Source organism: Lemur catta, chromosome 12, assembly GCF_020740605.2.
Source record: "Lemur catta isolate mLemCat1 chromosome 12, mLemCat1.pri, whole genome shotgun sequence".
NCBI lineage: Eukaryota > Metazoa > Chordata > Mammalia > Primates > Lemuridae > Lemur > Lemur catta.
The window spans coordinates 27,770,063-27,782,142 of NC_059139.1; the positions used below are offsets into that span (position 1 = coordinate 27,770,063).

General features: G+C 41.1%; 1 protein-coding gene across 4 annotated transcripts in view; it reads left to right on the plus strand.

The window, feature by feature from the left end:
* Positions 1-436: 436 nt before the first annotated feature.
* ZNF131 (zinc finger protein 131) overlaps positions 437-12,080 on the plus strand; it is a 35,834-nt gene continuing 24,190 nt past the window's right edge. For 2 of the 4 annotated variants that reach the window (XM_045565910.1, XM_045565912.1), the window contains exons 1-3: positions 743-1,003; positions 1,222-1,360; positions 2,419-2,520. In XM_045565910.1, the coding sequence (XP_045421866.1) occupies positions 1,237-1,360; positions 2,419-2,520 (226 nt within the window). In that variant the 5' untranslated portion in view covers positions 743-1,003; positions 1,222-1,236. Of the gene's footprint in view, positions 456-742; positions 1,361-2,418; positions 2,521-12,080 lie in introns of those variants that run through there. The other 2 variants (XM_045565911.1, XM_045565909.1) reach the window with 2 other exon arrangements.

Genomic DNA, 12,080 nt, shown 5'->3' on the forward strand with positions numbered 1-12,080 from the left:
CTGGCCTCTTTAAAGAAGGGGGGGAGTAGTAAGGGCATCCTGTGTAAACAATTCCGAGCAGACGCAGGTCCCGGGTACAGCGAACACGTGCTGCGGGCCGGCTGCGGTGAGGGCAGGCTGTGGGGAGAAAGATCCCAGGCGGCCCGAACGTGCTCGTGCCCGCGGCGGCCGCAGGGGTGTCCGAGCCAGCGCTCGTGCGCCGGCTGGACCCGAGCGGAGGGAGCGCTCTGCTCTCGCGGGGAACATGGAGGGCGAGCCGCGGCTCAGGGGTAGAGAAAGGCATGGGGCGAATCGCGCCCAGGGAAGGAGAGGACTAGACGGACGGAGAGGAAGGAGGGCTGACCCAGGTCTAGGAAGCAAAGTGGGCGGGGCGTGGCGTGGCAGGAGGAGCGGCAGAGCACCAGCACGGTTCTGAGCTCGGAGTCGGAAGCGCCCGCACCTGAAGTCAAACGCAGGTGGGAGGTGGAAAGGCCACGATTTAGGTTCCCAGTTCCTGGCAAAACCAGCGTCTCTAGAGCCCCCCCCCCCATCCCGCTTTTCCCTCAGCGCGCGCGGCCTTGCGCTCAACCAAGGCCAAATCCCCTGGTCGGCTCCGCCCATGCCCTGAGCTGGGCGGGTGGGGGCGTGGACCGTCTTCTCCTGGTCGGCGCTCGGAAGGCGTTCGCGTCAGCCGGAGCCCGACGTGGTGACGCAGTACGTCGACGTAAGTGACGCGCAGGCCCGGGCTGCTCCTCCTTCCCAGAGTGAGTGCCGGCCTGGTCGGGGAGGGGGAGAAGAGGGAGGGCGGGGGAGGGAGAGGCGATCCGGGAGTCGTTGTGGGCCGCGGGCCGGACCGGGCCCGGGGGCGGCGGGAGCCCGGGCCGGGCGGAAGGGCTTGGCGGGCCGTTAGAGAGCCGCCGCGGCTATCGGGTCCCCTCCCTTGCCGGACTCGCGCGCCCCGGCGCCCGGAGCCTCCGTCGCTGTGCCCACCCCGCTCCAGCTCGCGTCTCCCGACTCCAATTAGGTCAGGCTCGGAGTCCCGCGGCCGCGGCTCCGGCCCCCAACGCGCGGCGGCCGCTCGGCTCGCCTTTCTTTCTTCCCTCGCCTTCCTCTCCTCTTGCCTCACCCTCCCCCCTTCTTTTCACGTTGCTGGGGTTTTGGTTTTTTGTTGTTTTGTGCTTTAGAGGTTTTGTTCCTCAGCCCGAGCTCATGGGTGTACATTATCATGCTCCTCTTTTGTAGAGCAACCCGACGGCCATGGAGGCCGAAGAGACGATGGAATGCCTTCAGGAGTTCCCTGAACATCATAAAATGATCCTAGACCGATTGAATGAGCAGCGAGAGCAGGACCGGTTTACTGACATCACCCTGATTGTCGACGGTGGGTAGGGCAGTGGACAGAGGAGCAAATTTGTGGCTTCAGTTCTCTCCCCTTCCGCCACCCGCCTTTTTGTTTTTTTACCCACCCTCTGTGGTCTCCCTACCAACAGTCTGCAGAGCGTTTGCATCGGGACCGGAGGGCACTTGTCAGTGTCCGCTCACAGAGACCATGCTGCAAAAGGCTGGTTGGCCAGTCACGCTTTCAACGTAGTCTGGTGTTCATCGCATTTTAACTTTTTGCAGCCTGTTAAAGTTTTCTCAATGCACACTTGAGTGCAGGATGATGGTGTTGGGGATAGGGAGGATGTTTCAAAATGTTTGGTTAATAGCCTTCTGTTGGTAAGCTGCTCTGAGGAGTCCCTCACGGGAGTTATTTGGGAAGTGTTGATTCCTTGCTAGTTCCCAAATGGTTTAGGAGGGAAAATGTGAGAGATTCCTTTGCAGCACTCATAACCCCTTCGAGGATCCCCAAAATAAAATGGGGACTTTACTTGTCTTACCAGATGCCATTATAGTGGAAGCAAACCCAGCCTGGGTATGTTTTCTAATTAGTGAAAATAGGCTTCTCAGGGCAAGCTTTTTTAAATTATAGGCTTACCATAGATTGAGCTTCCAGATTTTAGGCATATTAAAATGATTTCCATAGCAGACACATCCAGCTTTGTGCTTATTCTGTAGCTTTTTCTTCTCTTTCCAAATGATTTATGACCTTTTAGATTGTCTTTATTTAGCAGTTTCAACTGAGTAGGATATGGCTCTCACTCCTTAATTGAAGGTAATGGAAAGTGATAAAAGAGGCTTCTTTTACCTACTGTTGTAACCTGGCTTTTATAAAACAGACTTAAGGTGTTTTAAGTAAAGATTTGGCATCATGTCTAATTGAGATTAAAATTTGCCAAGATAACTGTCAAGACTATTTTGACTTTAGTTCAGTAATTTATAGTTATGAAGAAAGATGTTTTACTTTATATAATTTTTTAATCTGTTTTATAGTCTTACATTTGATTTTTGTGTGTATGATTTTTTTTGTTTTTTTTTTGTTTTTTTTTTTTAAACTAGGACACCATTTTAAGGCCCACAAGGCTGTTTTGGCTGCTTGCAGTAAGTTCTTCTACAAATTCTTTCAGGAGTTTACTCAGGAACCTTTGGTGGAGATAGAAGGTAAATATTGTTTTTAAATACAATACTTAGCAAAGATAATTGTTGAAGTTTTAGTTAATTTATCAAGACACCATGGGAAGCAGTCATCAGCAGTTCCTATTAGGTAACTAGATAAATTGTTCTTTTGACACCTGAGAATTCTTACTTGCAGTAAAGTGCTTGTTAGAATGATCTGCCGGGAAAAACTCTTTGATGGTAGATGTTGCTCTCTAAAGGAGTCTTCCGTTGCTGAAACCAGTGGTCACTGTTTTTTAAAAACGTGTATTGAATTACCGTCTTTGTTCAGTGGGCTTATTTCAGACTGGTGGGGGTGCTACAGGTCCTACTAGAGGCCTTTATACTAGCAGAAGTAGTGATGTACTAGCACAGGTACAGATTACATGCACAATGTAAAGTGGGCTGCCATAATAGGGAAAAGGTTAGCAAAGATGAACTAAAGTAGAATTCAGAGGAAATTCTAGTGGCTATAAAATGTCTGGGATGGAAAGAACATTCACTAGGTATTACCTTGAAACAAAAAGTGGTTTTTGTTTTTGTATTTGCTTGACTTTTTTCTAATAATAGCCCACCAAGTGCCAGACATTGTGCTGTGTAGTTTACATGCATTATTTGAGGCTCATGGCAATCTTTTGATGCTGGGCACAGTGGCATGTGCCTGTAGTCCCAGCTAATCAGGAGGCTGAGCAGGAGAATTGTTTGAGCCTATGAGTTCGAAGCCAGCCTGGGTAATTTAGTGAAATCCTGTCTTTTAAAAAGAAAAGGAAAGTAAGTGATGTTATTTCTGATTTACATATGGGGGAAGAGGTTCCAAAAAGTTACTTGCCAGGGGTTGGCCAACTAGCAAGAGATTCAGTTTGTGCTATTAATTACCATGCTTTTATCTTTTACAGTAGTGCCCTACCACCACCATCACCAAAATCCAAAACACTGGGAAATAAATGCATTTGTCTACATAAAAACAAAATTTTAGCTTCTGTCAGGGTTCTTGAGTTTTGGTTTTATATCTCTTTCACTGTGTACATATTTTTTATTATGAATGGGTTGCCTAGAAACACTATTTTTCCCTTTGATGCCTAGGGGAGTAAAGAAAACATAATTTTGGTACATTCTACTTTAGCATTTCAGCTGATGTATGTGCAGCTGGCTGATTTTCGATTATATATGATGGACAGAGCATAGGCATATTGGAAGTCCACAAAGCTTACTAAAGTGAGACTCTAACTGCCTAGATGGTATTGGTTTCTACAACAAGGCCAGGCTCCATCAATTAACTCACCTGAGGCTTACTAAATGTAACACTAGTCAGATTACTTTACCTTGATCACACACTTGTCTCATCTGAAAAGTGGGTTAATAGGTATATGATGATTAATTGAAATAGCATATGCAGAATACGGACATAGTGTTCAGTGTATTGTCAAAGCTTAATAAATAGGGGCTACTTATCATATTGAATACCTATTATACGTTATATACTGTGCTAGACCCAAGAGATTGAGAATTGATGAATAAAATGTTAATAGTGGGTGAGCAATAGATAAGGAAGTGCAAAAAGTGTTACAAAGACTATTACTGTGGAATGGTATTGCTGAGAATGGAGAATGAGCGGTTTAGGAAAAATTTCAAAGAGGAGTTCACTTCTGACAGAATCTTAAAAAATCAGTGCAAGCTGTAATATTTGTTGCTAGTGGAATAGGCAGTACTAACTACCTGCAAAAGTAGGGTCTTCTGAAGACTAATCACCTTGAGATTGTCTTTAACCTCTCAGTACCTCTGACTTGCTATATACTATAGTATAGCACACACAAGTCTTCAGTTTTTTTTTTTTTTTTTTTAAGACAGTTTCACTGTGTTGCCCGGGCTAGAGTGAGTGCCGTGGCGTCAGCCTAGCTCACAGCAACCTCAGACTCCTGGGCTTAAGCGATCCTACTGCCTCAGCCTCCCGAGTAGCTGGGACTACAGGCATGCGCCACCATGCCCTGCTAATTTTTTCTATATATATATATATTTTAGTTGGCCAGATAATTTCTTTCTATTTTTAGTAGAGACAGGATCTTGCTCTTGCTGAGGCTGGTCTCGAACTCCTGACCTCGAGCAATCCACCTGCCTCGGCCTCCCAGAGTGCTAGGATTAGAGGCGTGAGCCACCGCGCCCGGCCTTCGGTATTTTTACTACAGCCAGAAAAGAAAGTACTATGGAAAAGCACACTTTTTGTTTTTGTTATTTGGTTTAAAAGAATTGGCTCAGTCTTCTTAAGCCCTTAACTTCGGGATTACGGTAATCTAGCAAGGTCACTTGGCTGTAGAAGAAGCCCTGGGCATGTAATTAGAAAACCTGAGTTTTATTCCTGGCTTTATTCTTTGTAAGTTGTGTGACCTTAGACATCTTGGTTTCCATATTTTTCATCTGTAAAATATGTCAAATAATTTTCTATTATGTTTTGGACATTTTGAATGTTATGAGACTGGGTGCTATTAAAATTCTCTGGAGAATGCCTTTGTTTTGATTTGATTTTGGTTTTATTTGTTTAGCAGTTAATCAACCCGGTTAGGTTCATACTGCCCTCTGTAGACTGTGTTTCCAATCCAGATTTAGTTTTTAAAACCTCTGTAGCGCTATCCTGGTCCCAGGTGTACCGCCTTGGGATCTGAGTGGTAGTCCATGCCATCAAGCAGTTTTGCCTTTGCTATGCCGCCTTGGGTCAGTTCATGTACAGCTCAGTGGTGAACTCTAGATCACATTCACAGATTTAGAGGACCTTTCTCCAGCTTCCTCCTCCCTATGATTTCCTTTGTACTCAGACTCCCAGGAGCTCTTTTTTCATGGTTCCCTGGCTAGAAACTCTTAGCCTCTCTGTGCTTTTGTACACTTCTGCAGAGAGATGCATTTTCTGGACAAAGTGGTAAGAGAAGAGCTAGAGAAAAAAAACATGAATTCTCACCGTATTCAGATCATTGTCTCTTTACCAGTTATTTTGTCAGAAGAACTTTCTCTAGGGAGTTTAGGTGACGACCACCAGTCCCAGGTGTGCAGCTTCAGAACTGGGGCTTGCCTTGAGGTGGAGCTGAGAGAGGAAAAATTACCAGGCATGCCCCCCCCCCATCCTTTCATTCCCTTTCCTGATTCTCTAGCCAGAAAGTATTTCTCTTGTAACTTTTTGCTGTCTCCACAGACTGCTTAGTTATGGGATTTGGGCTACCCTCAAGTCTAAGCCAGAATATATAGGAGGAAAAATAAAAACTAGGAAGTTTACTGCTGTTCAAGTCTTGATTTCTCATCCCAATCTGCTTCCTTTTATTTACTTTTCGGAGTCCTTGTATATTTGCTTTATGTATTCTCTTCACTATTTTTAGTTGTAATCAATGGACAAGATACGGTGAAGTTTTTTTTCCCTCTTAGCTAGAACCAGAACCCCATCTGTAAAATATGAATGATGACTTAGATGCTGCACATTAGCTGCACATTAGAAACACCAGGGGAGCTTTTAAAACTACCAGTGCCCAGGCTGTATCTCCAGATAATTAATATTTCAGGTGTGGGATCAGGCATCTGTCTTTAAAATTTCTCGAGGTTCTTCTACTCCAGGTGTGATTTGAGGACCAGTAATGCATAGGTATCACCTGGAAGCTTATTGGAAATGTAGACTCAGGATCCACTCCAGACCTACTGATTCAGAACAAGATTCCTAAATGATTCCTATGCACAGTAAAGTTTGAGCAGCACCGCCCTGGGATGATTACAATGTGCAGTGTTGAGGATGACTGCCTTATAGGATTGTGTAAAAGCAGATGCTGTGTATGTAAAAGAAACTTAGATCATAATGTGCTCTGTGAGTATAAACTCATTAGGTGCAAGTTGAGCTAGCTCTCCCTGGGTCCCTGGTGAAGTAAATTACCTTTGATTACAACCACAGTTTCACCTTTGGCTTCAAATCAGAATTGTTGCTCTGGAAGCCAGTTGCATCCCAGCTCAGCTTTGTGACTTGGAGTCACACCACATAAAATCTTCAAACATTCATTCCCTTGTTCAGAACATACAGCCTTCTAACTTGAGCCTCCAGTTTCCTTAATTCATTGTTTTTCTACTTCCTCTGAAATCAGATCTATAAGCACCTAGTTTCTCTATAATAGCAACTCTGCCATCATGTCTAGAAATTTTAGCCCCTCTGTTGAGGACAGAACATCCTTGTTCATGCATGTTTTTGAGTAGTTTTCCACCAGTTAGAGAAAATCCCTAAGACTAGAGAAAGGCCAGAATGCTGCCCCTTTTTGCTTTCTCTACAGATTCCTGTCAGGGAGAAGACTCAGGTTGTGTTTATTTTAACATTTTCCTTAGATACTCTTTTAGAGAAATTGTATTCTCCTGCACATTTCTAATAATATGAAAGGTGTAAGAAATTGATGAGAAAATCCCTTACTTCTGAGATTTGTACATTACCAAACTAATCCTGATAGAGCAGTGATAGCCAACCTTTTTGGCACTAGGGACTGGTTTCATGGAAGACTATTTTTCCACAGACTGAGGGTTCAGGGTGGGGTGTCATGGGTTGGAGGGAGGTGATGCAGAGCTCAGGAGGTGATATGTGGCCCATTTCCTAACAGGCTACGGACCAGTACTGGGCCATGACCCAGGGGTTGAGGACCACAGTGATAGAGAATAAAATATTTTCACAACTATACATTTGCTACCACTTCATTTATCTGGGCAGGTGTTACCAGCTTGGCTCATATTAGCTCATTAGGTTACTGGGTTTTTCTTAGGACAGTGTTGGACTGCTCATAAAAAATCTTTGCAGTTTTGATTTCAAAGATCAGGGACCAATACATTAAGTTTACAGGTGATCAGTCAATCAAGACTAGGAACTAAGTCCACAATTCTTAATTCAAATCCTTGGAGGCTAGATGTATTTCTCTAAAGGTAATGCAGTACATATGTTATGTAATACTCCTAGTGAGGTTTAGGGTAACATCCTGTAACCAAATATTAATATTTCAGCAGCATAGCATGTTAATATTCTAAGTTGGGTAAAGACTATACATGGCCTCATACCGTTCAGATCAAATTTTGCTGTCAAATTTGTGGAAAAACTTCTGGCTTTAAGAGATTTGGGGAAATAGAGGCAATATGGATACTATCTGAGAATAATACAGAGCCAGAATAAAAAAAGATTTGTCATTTACTATGGTGATGAGGGAGAGGAAGAAATAATGTATACATTTTGTGAGATGGAGAATACAAGAGTAAGGGCAGATTGAAGATGATTAGTGCTATTATTGATTTACTGAGTTTTAGGTCTTTGTGAAATGGCTAAGTTGAAATGATCAGCAAGGTTCTGGAGCCCCAGGAGATAAGATCTGAGATAGGCATGAGCATATGGATCTACCCTCATCCTTTCTGTGAAATACTGAGCAAATAGCTCTTTAGGTATAAAATGTATTGAGGCTGTATGAAATTTGTTGTTAAATGTCAAGTAATGTCAAGTAATGTCTTTCACTAAGTCTGTTGTCCAGATAAATAGATTAAAAAGCATTAGTGATAAATGACAAAAATACTGATGAATCACTAGAAACAGTAAACGTTTATTCAACTTTCCTTAAAAGAAATTTCTGTATCTTTTCTTTGATAACTTCTAACTGCAACCAAATTTTGTTTTCCTAAGTGTTAATAGTGCTGGTTATTAAATGAGAAAAATATCTGTAAGCCACTTTGAAAGGGGCTGATGTTGTAGTTCTCCAAGTTATAGATCGCATTTGACAGGCTCTATGCTAATAATATATAGCAAATGGAGTTTTCTCTAAATAGAAGATCTCTTCAAATATTGTCAACAGGCATTCAGACCTGTCCAGGAAAACAGAGGAAGGATAACGTAATCCTAATATATTTGAGATTTTTAGTGGTATTAAACTTCTATAGCTAAAACAGTGCAAATCCCTAATGTATGAGTTCCCCCAAGGGTTCAGCAAAGCCTTTCTGATAAAAATGTTAATAAAAATCAAGATGTAAATTGGGAGAATAAGCAGTAAGCAGTAATTTCCCCATCCTACCACTGGAGAATACCTGGAGGGGTGGATAGATGAATGTATGGAAAAAAAAGATTTGGGGGACTTTATAATTACAAATAAGAGATTATGAACCTATGAGTGAAATTCAAACATTTCTAAGCAGGAAGGAAAAATTTAAAATCTTCATCCAGTCAGCATCCTATTTAAAATCTTCATTAATAGACTTAGGAGTTAGAACATCTGGGTTTGATCCTAGTTTCATCATTTGATAGCTATACTTCATAGAGTCATTATGGGGATTAAGTGAGTTGATACTTGTAAAGTATTTAGAGAGTGCCCTGTATATAGTAAGTGTTCTGTGTTTATGTTTGATTAAAAATCAAAATCTCATTCCACTTTGGGAAAAATGTACACATTGTTTTAAAAAAGACTTTTGTTGTACTTTTAAACTTTTTTTTCAAAACTCCTAAAAGACAACAAGATCTAATTGTCTTTCCCTCAGGCCACTCTCATGTGTTAAAGAACAATAAAATGGTCAAAAGACAGCAACAAGGAGAAAAATGTTTAGAGAGCCAAATAAAATTATCTTCAGTGAATCGTGTTATTTTTAGTTTATGGTAGCATGTAAATCAGTCATATTTTGTTTCTCAATATTCAGATTATTTTCAGACTTTTTTTTTTTTTTTTTTTTTTTGAGACAGAGTCTCGCTTTGTTGCCCGGGCTAGAGTGAGTGCCGTGGCGTCAGCCTCGCTCACAGCAACCTCAAACTCCTGGGCTTCAGCGATCCTACTGCCTCAGCCTCCCTGGTAGCTGGGACTACAGGCATGCGCCACCATGCCCGGCTAATTTTTTCTATATATATTTTAGTTGGCCAGATTATTTCTTTCTATTTTTAGTAGAGACGGGGTCTCGCTCTTGGTCATGCTGGTCTCGAACTCCTGACCTTGAGCAATCCACCCGCCTTGGCCTCCCAGAGTGCTAAGATTACAGGCGTGAGCCACCGCGCCCGGCCTATTTTCAGACATTTTGAAAATGAGTCTACTGAGGCTCAGAGTTTCTGTCTTGCCCCAAATCACATAGTTCATGGAAGAACTGTGACTGAAACTTGAAAGTTCTGGCTCCTTGAATAGCATCCTTTCTTTACACAAATAGAGGATGCTACTTTGAACACATAAGTGAATTTTCTACCAGTATGCTTACTGTTGTCCTAAAGGTCACATTCAGATATATGAAGTAGTTGGAAAGAATATTAAAGTATTTTTGTGATTTATAGTTGTACATATTGTGTGCAGTTTGGACTCAGTCATTTCTTAGTTTAACAATCTATATTAAATATAGTTTTCTCTTGTTTCTGTTAATACCTCATAGCCTTGCATTAGCAGACTGAAACAATAATACATAGCATTGAGGGGTACAAAGAAATAGAATATCACTTTGGAACTAAATTTTAAACATAAAACTTATAAAGAAAAGTTAGAATCATAAAAGCTTAATTTTGAAAGTGACTTTAGTATTCATTCCTGTTATGTGTGCCTGCATTTTAGGAAGCCCTCTTAAGTGCTTTGAGATGAGTGTACAGATCAAAGATGATTTCCCTCAAGTAGCTTACAGTCAAGAGATGTTGCTGAATTAGAGTTATCAGAACAGGTAGTGTTGAGCGGGGGGGGGGGGGGGGGGGGGGGGGGTATTAAAGAATGTTTTACTATTAAATCATGAAGGAATAGAAAGTCTAACCAGAACTATAACTGCTATGGAGATTGAATGAGTTGTCAAAAACCTTGCAACAAAGAAAAGCCCAGGAGACTAGATGGTTTCACTGATTAATCCGGCCATACATTTAAAGAAGAATTAATGCCAGTCCTTTGGAAACTCTTCCAAAAACCTGAAGGGGAAGGAATACTTCCATACTCATTTTATGAGGCCAGCATTGCTCTGATACCAAAGCAAGCCAAAGACACCACAAAAAAAGGAAAACTGTAGGGCAGTATCCTTGCTGAATGTAGATGCAAACATCCTCAAAAAAATACTAGCAAACTGAATCTGAGAGCACATTAAAAGGATCATATGCCATGACCAAGTGAGATTTATCCCTGGGATGCAAGGATAGTTCAACATACAAAAGTCAATTAATATGATACACCACATTAACAAAATAAAGGATAAAATTCACATAATCATCTCAGTTGATGAAGAAAAAGCCTTGGGCAAAATTCACCTTTTCGTAATAAGAACTCTGAACAAACTAGGAATAGAAGGAAATTATCTCAACATAACAAAGGCCTTCTGCTAAAAGCCTACATTATACTCAACAGTAAAAAGCTGAAACCTTTTCCTCTGAAATTAGGAACAAGACAAGAATGCCCACTATCACCACTTATATTCCTTATAGTACTAGAAGTTTTTGCCAGAGCAATTAGGCAAGAAAAAGAATTAAAAGGCATCCAAATCAGAAAGGAAGAAATCTCTTTGCAGATGACATGATTTTTATACGTAGAAAACTATTAAAACTAATAAATGAATTCAGTAAGTTGTAGAATACAAAATCAAACAAATATCAGATGTGTTTCTTTTTCTGTACACTTACAGTGAACTATCTAAAAGATTGGGAAAGCAATCTCATTTATGTTAGCCCCAGAAAGAATAAAATACCTAGGAATAAACTTAACTAAGGAGGTGAAAGACTTTCGTACTGCAAACTGAAACGTTCATTAATAAAAGAAGTTAAAGAAGACACAAACAAGTGGAAAGACATCTCATGTTCATGGATTGGAAGACTTAATATTGTTAAAATGTCCATACAGGTTGAGCATCCCAAATTTGAAAATCTGAAATGCTCTAAAATTTGAAACTATTTGAGCACCAGCATGACTTAAAGAAATGATTGTTGGAGGGAGCATTTTGGATTTCCGATTTTCAGATTTGGGATGCTCACCCGGTAATTATAATGCAAATATTCTGAAATCTAAAATTCTCTAGTCCCAAGCATTTTGGGTAAGGGGTACCCAACCTGTATTATTCAAAGCAATCTATAAGTTAAGTAGAATCCCTGCCAAAATCCCAATGACATTTTTTACAAAAATAGAAAAAGCAATTCTAAAATTTATATGGAACCACAAGAGATTGTAAATAGCCAAATCAATCTGGTGAAAGAACAGAGCTGGAGGCATCACACTTCCTGACTTCAGAATGTATTGCAGAGCTACAATAATCCAAACAGTTTGAGATTGCCATAAAGACAGATATAAAACCAATGAGAGCAGAATAGATGGCCCAGATATAAATCCATGCATAATATGGTCAACTGATCTTCAAGAGTGCCGAGAATACATAATAGGGGAAGGATAGCCTATGTAACAAATGATGCAGGGAGAACTGGATATTCACATGTGAAAGAATAAAATTGGACTCTTAGACCATACACAAAAATCAACTCAAAATGAATTAGAGACTTAAACATAAGACCCAAATCTCTGTATCTCCTGGAAAAATACGTTTGGAGTGGTGGAAGCTTTGTGACATTGTTCTTGGCGGTGATTTCATGGATATGACATCAAAAG